The following is a 13,176-nucleotide window of genomic DNA, read 5'->3' as shown; positions in this document are numbered from 1 at the left end:
ATTTCGAATTGACTATACCATCGGCAGATGATTTTATCAACACAAGCTTTCAAGGAAACGTACGGTGAACTGAAATTAAAGATTTACTCTTAGCGAATAGCAGATGACAAAGAGTTTAACGCTCAGAAGTCACCATTTTGTGTGATGTGGCATGTGTGGAGCTGCAAAGCAGGTAATCAACAAAACAGTACTCGCACGTTTACTTATCTGTAATTGTATGGGTTACTCTTTGTAACTTTCCACCAAACTCTACAATGCTTAGAGATGATACTGTCAAAATGGATAAATGGGACATTCATTTACCGACCTGTAGATAAAGGTTTCAAGTAATGTCCATTGTTCAGGAACACACATTTTCAATAAATAACTAATTGTCACAAAACGTTTAAAGGGTAATATAGTTCAGTTTAAAAGGAGCTTAAAAGTCGTTGGTGCCATCTCCTTATACTCCACTGATGAACTCCTTAGTGAAACTCACTGACGTACTGCTAGAGTAAAATCTGACTTCTGCACATCTCCAGCTCAATAATGCGGTCATTGTAAATAGGTACGGTAAACTTTCTATTTGATGATATGCAGGGAAAGTAAACTAAGAGCTGTCTTAGGATTCTCAGTGCATTGTATGTTTTCACAGTTTTTTGAAAGTTTGTTATTGTCTCTTAAACCGGAATATGTTTCAGATAGTTTCACTCACTCCACACCCATCAGTTTCATTTCAATTAGGATCTGTGGTAGCGATGCTAGCATCTCTTATATATTTTTTAAAACTGCTGGACACTGCCTGTAGGAATCACAGCTTTCAGAAACATATTTTTCTTCTGCGTTTTCTAGATCTCAGACATTCCGCAAAGTTGTTTCTGTACCCAGCAATCGATCACTTAAAGTATCACACTCTTTGACGAAGGGATATCTCAAATGAAACAATTTGACGAGCAGCAGCCTTAGCCAATAGACAGCGAGCGAACAGAATGTTTCGCTGGGAGCTGGCCGTTTAAACTGTACAAAGCGAGTCTAGTCCGTTCTTGTCTGACTTTCCTATCGAAATGCTCTAGTTGCAGTGGCGCTATCACGATTGTGTAATGTACTGAGTCGAATTGAAGTCACTTTCTGTTGATAATTCTTACATTTCGTGTTACAGATGTTTTTCTAGATTCTGCCTCGCTTCACGCAGCTTGGCGTAACAGTACTTGCACCATTTCCAGATCTTACGCATGCATTCGCCTGTGTACTAACAACGTTCGTGGTTCGGTGAGGTGGTCAGTTTTTGAGGCGTGGTGCAGCATCGGGTTTTAATTAATCCATATAAATACTAGGGCCGCTGAAATCACCAGAGCTTCAAGATGTTTTCAACCACTTTCTAACGCATATGGAATTCTTGTTGTTCTATTCTTTCTTTTTGTGTTGATATATTACAACGTGAGTTCGAAGCACAACCGATTTCGCGGATTATTGTAGCCACAGCTGTTGTTTGGATGAAATAATAATCACTTGAACCAAGTCTACGTGATTTATTCGTAATCTAGTGCCACAGTTTATTGAATCTTTTATTTTCACGATAGTGTGTGCGCTTTGTAACCTTCATCGAGTTATCATAAGTAACATTACAGACTTTCTGCCTTCTGCAGGGACACACATCTTCGTGAAGCACTGCTATAGTCAGCACACACGTATCCTAAAACTGCAGTCAGCTGTACGCTTCGGCCATTTCTTTCATGCTTTTCAGGCTAGAAGATAAGTGAACATCTGGGGATGGAGAGAAAACGCGTGGTACATCTCTTTATGTACGATGTGATTGCTACTTGTCTTTAGATTTTAGATTTATAAACTGAAAAGATTACATTAATATGTCGAGCCATGTACGCTCACTGCACCTAACTTGCCTCCAAGTTTGGGTACTTACACATTATTCAAACGAGATTATGAACTTATTACAAGTTAGTATTCAAATGTTCATTTATGCCAGCTATTATTTCGTTGCGCAAAGTAACTCGTACTTATCCTCTGTAAAATTGCAGTCAGATATTGTTATAATATCGTTTCTTTGGTTTTAACAATATGTAGGTCATTTTTTGAAGGTATGTTTCAGGATACATATTAGCATGTACTTCAATTTTTTTTTAAAGTACGTAACTTACAATATGTAATATGTATTCTTGTTTTATGACATGCCCTATATCCTTGAGGTTCTCCTCATTGTGGACCTGCGGAAAAAGGTACGTCTAATCTGATCTTTTAGTCTTTATCTTTCAGCATCCAGTCTGTGGCGCAATGACGAATCTGTGGACTGTCTGATACCAGGCTCCACGCCCAGTACACTTCGTACCGTTAGGTGGAGATCACGAACATGAATTCCGGTCGATGTAGGCTGACGCGAAGTAGAGCAGCTGGTAGGTGAAGAGTACGTACCGTGCCTGTCGAAGGGCAGTGGCTGGCAGTAGCCGTCGGAGCGAACGTCGCAGCGGAAGACGGCGCCGCCCTCCGTCACACCGAGCTGGAACTGCGACGTGTCCGCCTTGGGCGCGCCGACCAGCACCCTGCAACAAGGCGGGCCACAAGCTACAGTGTGCTGCACGCTGCGAGACGCTGCTGCCAATTCTGCACATATACAGGGTGTGTCGTAATTAAAAGCCAAAACCGACGCGGGTAAAACGATAGGCTAATAGAAGCAAAAACGTTCCAGTATATTTCCAAGAGGTGAGGTCCCACGCCGGCGGGGTGGCCGAGCGGTTCTAGGCGCTACGGTCTGGAACCGCGCGACCGCTACGGTCGCACGTTCGGATCCTGCCTCGGGCAGGATGTGTGTGATGTCCTTGTTAGTTAGGTTTAAGTAGTTCTACGTTCTAGGGGACTGATGACCTCAGAAGTTAAGTCATATAGTGCTCAGACCCATTTGAACGATTTGAGGTCCCAGAGCTCGTACGTTTTTGAAAAACGTCATGACTACCGCCTCCAGACACTGATAAAATGCTTTAACAACTCAACACGTTCTCAAAGGCAATCATAACATCATACTGAGTGAATATAAAAAATTGACATCAGATAATAAAACCACGAATCTGTCGCTGTTGCCACATCGTGATATAAATTACATGCAAACTGTGCTGGAGAGTGTACTGAGCTTTATTTAAAACTATTAGCCTTAATTTTAATTGTAAGTGTGAGCGTGTGGTTTTTATTTATTTATTTTCTGAGTCATCAGCCTTCTGATTGGTTTGATGCGGCCCTCCACGAATTCCTCAATTATTTGCTGAATGTATTCAAAAATGGTTCAAATGGCACTATGGGACTTAACTTCTGAGGTCATCAGTCCCCTAGAACTTAGAACTACTTAAACCTAACTAACCTAAGGATATCACACACATCCATGCCCGAGGCAGGATTCGAACCTGCGACCGTAGCAGTCGCGCGGTTCCAGACTGTAGCGCCTAGAACCGCTCGGCCACTCCGGCCGGCTGAATGTATTCCAATCCCTACATTCCCATATGGTTTGTTTTTCCCTCTACACCTCCCTCTAGTACCAATTGCATAATTAGAACTAAAAAATAAATTCACTACTGTCAACACTAATCATGTATACACATCCTGCAAACCCAGTCATTTATCATTTCCAATGATCTATGGAATATTTAACCAACTAACTACAACACCCCTTCCTTGATGTCTTCTGTAGCTAGGGACAAAACGTTGGATTTTTCAAAGAAATTTATCTGATCACGGCTTAATAGTGTGCAATATTTTCATAAGTGTGAGCCCATGGCATACACTGATGTTGTCGTAGGAAAGGCACACAGGCGCGGCAGGGCTTATATGTTATAGGCAGACGTTTCATCGTTCCGGTAGAGGACGTCGGCTTGTTTTGTTGATCACGGCAGCTGCCTGGACCCTCAGAACAAGTGGTGCCGCTGAGAGGCCGTGTGGAGCCTAGGCTAGGCCCCCGAGAGGCGAGGAGCGGGTTATCTGGGCGCCCGGGCCGCGCTAATGGACACTGCCGGCGACGTGGCGCGATAGCCGCAGCTCCTACGGCCAGATAGAGACCCCACCCGCTGCCGGCTTCCTGCTCCCTGACAGCTGCTGGAGAGCCACCAGGAGGACGCTCGCCGCTCCTGTGCCGTGTTATTACACGCCAGCGCTGATACTTCGCCTTGGCCACCGTCCAATATCGTCTCCGATCTGAGGTTCCTGAGGCTTGCAAGCGCAGAGCAGCGTTGTAGAATGCGCACGGAATAACGTGGCCGGTAGATGTGCGGTCGGCAGAGCACGAGTGGGTTAGCGGTAGCGGACAGGTCGTGAGCGCGCCGTAAGGCAATTGGCGAGCGTTGGAGGGGAAGCGCCGTTCTAAACTGAAGCATACGCTCATACTTTTCGCAAATGTTAAGTAGTGCCTCTCCACCCCCAAACTTGGATGGTGATCATTCTGCTTTGGTTACTGGCTGAAAGTGCAACAGAACTAGCACTTTATTTTCGCCTGACTTATAAATTTCAGGGAAGCGTCATGAGTCTCTCGCGTATCATACCACTTCTGCAAACCCAGAATCTACTCTGTAGGAATCAACGATCGTGTGAGACCCAACTCGCTTTATTTGTTCATGAGACCCAGAAAATATTAGATGAAGGCTCCCAGGTAGATGCCATTTTCCTTCACTTCCGGAAGGCGTTCGATGCAGTTCCGCACTGTCGCCTGATAAACAAAGTATGAGCCTACGGAATATCAGACCAGCTGTGTGGCTGGATTCAAGAGTTTTTAGCAAACAGAACACAAAATGTTGTTCACAATGTAGAGACGTCTACAGACGTTAAAGTAACCTCTGGCGTACCACAGAGGAGTGTTATGGGACCATTGCTTTTCACAATATATATAAATGACCTAGTAGGTAGTGTCGGAAGTTCCATGCGGCTTTTCGCGGATGATGCTGTAGTATACAGAGAAGTTGCAGCATTAGAAAATTGTAGCGAAATGCAGGAAGATCTGCAGCGGATAGGCACTTGGTGCAGGGAGTGGCAACTGACCCTTAACATAGACAAATGTAATGTATTGCGAATACATAGAAAGAAGGATCCTTTATTGTATGATTATATGATAGCGGAACAAACACTGGTAGCAGTTACTTCTGTAAAATATCTGGGAGTAAGCGTACGGAACGATTTGAAGTGGAATGATCATATAAAATTAATTCTTAGTAAGGCGGGTGCCAGGTTGAGATTCATTGGGAGAGTCCTTAGAAAATGTAGTCCATCAACAAAGGAGGTGGCTTACAAAACACTCGTTCGACCTATACTTGAGTATTGCTCATCAGTGTGGGAGCCGTACCGGGTCGGGTTGACAGACGAGGTAGAGAAGATCCAGAAGATCTCTGTTGAAACTGTTGTTGTTTAAGCGAATCTCGGCCGCTTCCTTTATAACGGAGTCCCAATATGTAGACGCAGGAGCCAACACTTTTGTATTTTCGAACTGTATTTTATGTCCGTTTTCTAGGCTAGCTCAGCTATGTAGAATGCTGAATGTGACAGCATGTATAGTGAAAAAATAATTCTCACGGTTGCGGAGCGTTGTACTGAGCACAAGCGCCATATAAAACAAAGGGAGCTTGACAAGTCGGCCAAAGCGGAGTATTGCCTAGAGAACGGACACAAAATACAGTTCGAAAATACAAAAGTGTTGGCTCATGCGTCTACATATTGTGACTCCGTTATAAAGGAAGCGGCCGAGATTCGCTTAAGCAACAACAATTTCAAGAGAGACCTGGGGTACACACTCAGCAAGGCATGGGGGCGGGCGCTGGACATCGAAAGAAAGCAGAGACAGATGCGCTACGCGGGAGCGGCAGTTTCAAACGTGGCGCCTGCCCCTGGCGCCACCTGACGTCACCTGTGCTGCCACAGGCAATAGCTCCGCTAGCTGCCCGGGTCGACCTACGCGCGCGCGCGCCACATTGGGCCGATCTGATTGGCTGCTGATGATGTCATCATGCCTATATAAGCGAGAAACCGTAACAGTCCCGGCAGTCGGTGAACTCCTGACGACGATGGCGGAGATGGCCATCGAAAGCTAGAGGATTTTATTCGAATTGACGCGGCTGGAAATCCGAGAGCGTTTTATTCAATCGCGTTATTGTTGTAAGCAATGCGGCTTTGTAGCGTGTGTCGTTCCGGTTTTCAATTTTGTCATTCAAAAGGGCGTTACTGAAATGTGTTGGTAACGTTCTTCGATTTGTAAAGGCGCGAGCCAAAGGCGAAAGGGTTCGTTGCCGTAACACAGCCACTTTCCGTAATACGCTAGTGTAGCACTGCGGCACGGCGCCCGTCCAGATCCAGCAGCGCACCTGTTGATCGGCGACCAGTGAGTTATCGAAACTAGGGACCCTCACACGACGACAAAAGCACTTTGGCGCGTCTAAACACTGGTCGCACGGACAGGCTGGCCATCGTATCGACGAGTTATCAACTCGGAGTCCGTTGTAGTATAGCCTTCCGCTCAATCGTCATCCTAATAGGACCGCCTGCCGCGCTGTCCAGCACCAGCATTGGTGGAACGAGGGTCAAAATGAGGCCCTGCGAGCCACCAACCCAGTGGGCATTAGCCAGAGCCAGACAGCGCTAGCGAAAAGCAGGTTTCGTACCTGGATGCAGGTTCAAACGACAGTCGGTTGAGAACATTGTCAGTGTCGACTAATTACTCTGTTAGGGAAACGCGGAAATCTCTTGATTATTGCTGTTGTGTCGCTGAACAGGGGTGGACTTGCTGACGGAGCAAGACACCAATTGACGGACGATGTGTCACCCACACTTAAGCTCATTTTTCACAGTGCTGTTTATTGAAGCAAGACTGTGCACTGTCTGCAGCTTGAACCGAACTAGCTAGCTGATCGTATTCTAGGACGATGCATACTCTAACATTTCTCGGATCAGCCCAAATAATTAAACACGGTTGCAGCAGCGAAACCGGGTACCAACTTAAGAGCAAGTCACTATGTGCTGGAGATTAGTATGAAAATCGCCACTATCCTTTCAACAAAAAAAAAAAAAAAAAAAAAAAAAAAAAAAAAAAAAAAAAAAAAGCAACAGCTTACGAAATAAAAGTGTAATTTTGTATAAATAACTATTTCCATGAAAATATTCTTTACCATTCCTTAGTCTGTCAGATAACTGTGCCATACCTACGCAAGGTTCAAGCTTTACCTGACGGGAAACAGTGTAATCAAAAAGTTACATGTCAGTTTCATTTCACAACTTCTTTACATTTTTCCCTCGGTTTTATAAAATAATTCTGTTTGTTGCTGGTTACTACAAATGTTGAAATGATTTGTTATCAGCTATTAAATGCTTTGTGTATCCTTACACTTCTTTTTTCATTATCGGATGCACCATGGCACTATGTGATATTGTTAAAACCTTAACCTCTTTATTGATCATTGTACTAAAATATATCAGTGTAATTGCAGTTGTCAGATGCAAATGAAAACAGTACAAAACAGATGGAGTAGTATAGCGTTGTTGACTGGAAGATCCCGAGGGCTTTTTCCACCGGCTAATCGGGAAGGATTTTCTTCCTCCCTTGCGGTGCATAAAACTAGTGTCTTAGATTTCTCTGTTGTAAATGACATTATTGTTTCCTTTAATTTACGTCTATGGTCAGAAACAAAAAGTTTGAGACCATAGACGTAAATTAAAGGAAACTTATTGTATATACTGGTCACTGTTTTATTCGCGAGAATGTCGCAGCTTGTGTGACATTATTGGATTTAGTGACCACCTTCAGAGCTGAGTGGTCAGCGTGACAGAATACCTTGCGGAACGGCCCGGATTCGATTCCCGGCCGGATCGGAGGTTTTCTCCTATCGTGGACTGGGTGCTGTGTTGTCTTCACCGTCATTTCATCCTCATCGTCACGCAAGTCACCGAAGTGGCGTCAACTAAAAAGACTTGCACCGGGCTGCCGATCTATCCGACCTGATGCCCTAGCTACACGCAAAAAAGTATATTGTGCGGCAACCCTGTTCTGACACGTAACCTACTCCGCTCAAACGACACGAAGGGGAGCAACAGACGGAATATCATCAACAGTAACGTGTCCTGTCTCCAAGATACGCATCTAATCCTCGGTACTAGCGCAAAGTCTGGAAAAAAATGGATCAAATATGGCTCTGAGCACTATGCGACTTAACTTCTGAGATCATCAGTCGCCTAGAACTTAGAACTAATTAAACATAACTAACCTAAGGACATCACACACATCCATGCCCGAGGCATTCGAACCCGCGACCGTAGCGGTCGCTCGGTTCCAGACTGTAGCGCCTAGAACCGCAAGACCACTCCGGCCGGCGCGAAGTCTGGAAGTCAGGAACTCAATTAGCGGCCACGTACTGGTGGTGAAAACTTCTTCCACCATCATGAATCGAACAGGCTACCTTTGAGTCACGCACCATCGCACAGGTCCGTGTTTGTGACCTCAAATACGGAGGCTGGTTCGAAAACCAATTGTAGGGTGGTTCCAACAACAGACCAGAAACACATCCCTATGAAGTACTGCCAGTTACAGACCATCGTCGATCGACCCCCGTTATGGCAGACAGCTATGGTCAAAAGACTCGACATAAGGTCGTTACATGAGCAGTGAGCGAGGAGAATTAAGTTGACACGCAGGTGATGATCAGCAGGCACGGTGGGTGGCGGCGGAGCGCTCACCCTTTCCTAAGTATAGCGGCGCCGCTGCAAGACTATGAATAGAATAGGAGTGCCGCCGAGACGCCTGTTCTGGGCTGCGTTTACCCGCGTCTGCCTCTCCGTAGAGGGGCAACCCGCCGATTCCCTTATCTCGCCCGTCAGATCCATCCCTTCTTCCTCCCATCAACAGCCCAACGGCGACGAGTTCATTGGTGACGATTAATGTGATCATGAGTAGCGTACATCCCATCATAAAGGAAATTACACTACTGGCCATTAAAATTGCTACTCCACGAATATGACGTGCTGCAGACGCGAAATTTAACCGACAGGAAGATGATGCTGTGATATGCAAATAATTAGCTTTTCAGAGCATTCACACAAGGTTGGCGCATGTGGCGACACCTACAACGTGCTGACTGAGGAAAGTTTCCAACCGATTTCTCATATACACACAACAGTTAACCGGTGTTGCCTGGTGAAGCATTGTTGTGATGCCTCGTGTAAGGAGAAGAAATGCGTACCATCACGTTTCCGACTTTCATAAAAGTCAGATTATAGCCTATCGCGATTGCGGTTTATCGTATCGCGACGTTGCTGCTCGCGTTGGTCGAGATCCAACGACTGGTAGCAGAATATGGAATCGGTGGGTTCAGGAGGGTAATACGGAACGCCGTGCTGGATCCCAACAGCCTCGTATCACTAGCAGTCGAGATGACAGGCATCTTATCCGCACGGCTGTAGAGGATCGTGCAGCCACGTCTCGATCCCTGAGTGAACAGATGGGGCCGTTTGCAAGACAACAACCATCTGCACGAACAGTTCGACGACGTTTGCAGCACCATGGACTATCAGCTCAGAGACCGTGGCTGCTGTTAACCTTGACGCTGCAACACAGACAGGATCGCCTGTGATGGTGTACTCAACGACGAACCTGGATGCACGAATGGCAAAACGTCATTTTTTCGGATGAATCGAGGTCTGTTTGCAGCATCATGGTGGTAGCATCCGTGTTTGGCGACATCGCGGTGAACGCACATTGGAAGCATGTATTCGTCATCGCCATACTGGCGAATCACCCAGGGTGATGGTATGGCGTGCCATTGATTACACGTCTCGGTCACCTCTTGTTCGCATTGACGGCACTTTGAACAGTGGACGTTACATTTCAGATGTGTTACGACCCGTGGCTCTACCCTTCATTCGATCCCCCCAAAACCCTACATTTCAGCAGAATAATGCAAGACCACATGTTGCAGGTCTTGTATGGGCCTTTCTGGATACAGAAAATGTTCGACTGCTGCCTTGGCCAGCACATTCTCCAGATCTCTCACCAACTGAAAACGTCTGGTCAATGGTGGCCGAGCAACTGGCTCGTCACAATAGGCCAGTCACTACTCTTGATGAACAGTGGTAGCATGTTGACGCTGCATGGGCAGCTGTACCTGTACACGCCATCCAAGCTCTGTTTGACTCGATGCCCAGGCGTATCAAGGCCGTTATTACGGCCAGAGGTAGTTGTTCTGAGTAGTGATTTCTCAGGGTCTATGCACCCAAATTGCATGGAAATGTAATCACATGTCAGTTCTAGTCTCTCCAGAAAGTACAGTCATAAATCTAGCATATAAACGCAATAAGATCAGCACACGACACACCACCCGTTCTGGTAACTAGTAAAATTCTGCAGTTCATGAAAGCGGGCATTCGATGCCGAGAGTACGTGTAGCGCTATATCCCATATTAAAATATTAGTCGTGCATGTGGCGTTTCATGGTCGGCGCCACTGTAATTTCGGCACCACTACATCATTTACATCTGTGTTACTATGCTGCTTCTTTGACAGTGAGATCCTTTCCTGACAAACCAGTGATAAATATTGCCGAAAGCTAGAATTTTCATAGAAAATGAACGCGACAAATTCACCCACAATATTGGATACAACAAACCCGTCACGAAAAACTCGATTATAAGGTATACCAAGGGTTTATGATGACGACGTGCTCATTAAAAACGAAGCACAAGCTCGGGTTGGGGGAAGGATAACGACTATGTATTTCCCAAAGGAACCATTCCGATATTTGCCTAGGGAAATCACGGGAAAAACTGTAGGTGGCCTTACGGGAAAGTGAATGCCGGTCTTCCCGAATACAAGATCGGTGTCTTAACTGATGCGCAACCTCGCTCAACGAACATACGGAAAAGATTTAGCAAACTTTACCTGATAATTTCTAGTAGTGAAGTGAAATGGAAGAACCAACAGATAAGCTGCATAAGTCGCCCTTCCGCTATTACTCCTACTTTTGAAGTACTTTATCTGGATAGTCTGGTATGGCATCAGGGGACAAAAGGAAAACTCAAGTTTTAACTTCGCCTTTGACAGATCGTTCACGTGGGAGGATCGTGCAAAGGCTCCAGTACAGATGACGTAGAAACAGGCATCCCTGGCGTTGTGAAGCAACTGAAAGAGTTAAATAATTCACCAGGCCCAGATGGAATTCCAGTTTGGATTTAAAAAGAGTGCTCTTCGGCACTGAACCCTTGCCTAGCTTGCATTTATTACAAATCTCTAGCCCAGCTCAGAGTTCCAAGCGACTGGAGAAAAGCATAGGCGATCATGTACATACGAAAGGTAAACGAACAGAGGCGCAGTTTTACACTGTCCACAGAACAACACAGACTTAGAAAGCATCTCTCGTGCGAAACTCAGGTTTCCCTTTTCTCACATGATATCATGCGAACCACGGATGAATGGCAAAATGGGGGTTCCATATTTCCAGACTTCCCGAAAGCGTTTGAGACAATTAACCAATTGCGGACTGTTAACAAAGGTCTGAGCATACGGAATAGGTTCCTAGATGTGTAAGTGGCTCGAAGACATCTTAAGAAATAGACCCACTATCTTGTCCTGAACGGCGCCATAAGAGACAAGCGTGTCGTCAGGAGGGCCCCAGGGAAGTGTTATAGGACCTCTCTTGTTCCTTGTATACATAAACGATCTCACAGAGAGGGTGGGCAGTAATCATGCGACTGTTTGCTGATGACGCTGCAGTGGACGGGAAAGTGCTGTCGTTGAATGATTGTACGAAGACAGAATATCTATTTGGTGTGAGAAATGACAGCTTACTCTAAATGTAGAAAAATGTAAGTTAATTCGGATGAGTAGGAAAAGCAATCCAAAAATGTTATTGGCGTAATGCTTGACACAGTCACATCGGTTAAATAAATAGGCAACATGGAAAGAAATGAAACGAGTACGTAGGAAGGCGTATGGCCGCCTTCCCTTTATTGGAAGAATTCTAGGAAAATGAAGCTCATCTACAAAGGAGACCGGGTATGGAAATGGAACAGTGGTATGATCCTTTCTTGAGTACTGCTCGAGTGTTTGGGATCCCCACAAGGTCAGATTAAACGAAGACACCGAAGAAATTCGAGGGCGTGTCGCTAGATTTGTTGCCGGTAGATTCGATCAATACGCAAGTATTGCGCCGATGCTTCGTGAACACAAATGGGAATCCTTGCAGAGAAGACGACGTTCATTCGGGAAAAAATTGAGAAAATTTAGAGAACAGATATTTGCGGCTGACTGCAGAACGATTCTAATGCCACCAGCGCACATTTCGCCTAAGGACAATGAAGACAAGAGAAATTAAGGGGGGCTCTGAGCACTATGGGACTTAACATCTGAGGTCATCAGTCCCCTAGAACTTAGAACTACTTAAACCTAACTAACCTAAGGACATCACACACATTCATGCCCGAGGCAGGATTCGAACCTGCGACCGTAGCAGTCGCGCGGTTCCGGACTGAAGCGCCTAGAACCGCATGGCCACCGCGGCCGGCCCGAGAGAAATTAGGCCCTCTCTCCATTTGCTGACTGCACAAATGAATGACTAGTAGTGGTCCCTACCGAATGGTGGCTTGCTGAGTATGTATGTAGATGTAGACATTTTTTGCCTAAACATAGATACATTAAAATCTAATAATGGATTATATATTGTCGTGAGAGATGCCGAAACTGAGGAACTTTTAAAATTATGTATTGTATCAGTCACAGTTGCAAACTGTTACAAATAAGTCATAAAGTGATCTGAGCTAGTTATCATTAGTCATAATTTGCAGCTGAGCTAGGGACAATAAATAGTCTACTTTTGAATTAAAATCTATCATTTCTTTATTCTCCATAAATACTTATAGACCTTCTCCTGCGTGATATTTTACTCTTACTCTGAAGGATATAACCGAGAATTCAGTTTCACGAAGCAGCGCCGCTATTTCGAGACCATGGGAACGTTAACCTCTTAGATGGATGAGGCAACAGCACTTTTTTTCCTCCATAGACTCCAGAGAATTAGGTAGACGAATAAAGAATAAGGAGCTTCTCTGCAGAATCGGCGAAGAAAGTAATAAGGGACAGGAAGATAGGACATGTGTTACAACATCAGGGAATAACCTATATGATACTCGAAGAGCTGTGGAGGGTAAAAAGTAGAGGAAGGCAGAGATTTCAATGCATCC

At 45.3% G+C, this 13,176-nt stretch overlaps 1 protein-coding gene across 2 annotated transcripts in view; it reads right to left on the bottom strand.

The window, feature by feature from the left end:
- Nucleotides 1-13,176, bottom strand: part of LOC126175636 (integrin alpha-PS2-like) — an 836,969-nt gene that overhangs the window by 538,928 nt on the left and 284,865 nt on the right. For both annotated transcript variants that reach the window (XM_049922524.1, XM_049922526.1), the window contains exon 2: nucleotides 2,407-2,534. In XM_049922524.1, the coding sequence (XP_049778481.1) occupies nucleotides 2,407-2,534 (128 nt within the window). The remainder of the gene's footprint in view (nucleotides 1-2,406; nucleotides 2,535-13,176) is intronic.

This window comes from Schistocerca cancellata, chromosome 3 (genome assembly GCF_023864275.1).
Source record: "Schistocerca cancellata isolate TAMUIC-IGC-003103 chromosome 3, iqSchCanc2.1, whole genome shotgun sequence".
Lineage (NCBI taxonomy): Eukaryota > Metazoa > Arthropoda > Insecta > Orthoptera > Acrididae > Schistocerca > Schistocerca cancellata.
Note: the sequence above shows the minus strand (reverse complement) of the source record. Positions and strands in the feature narration are given on the sequence as shown.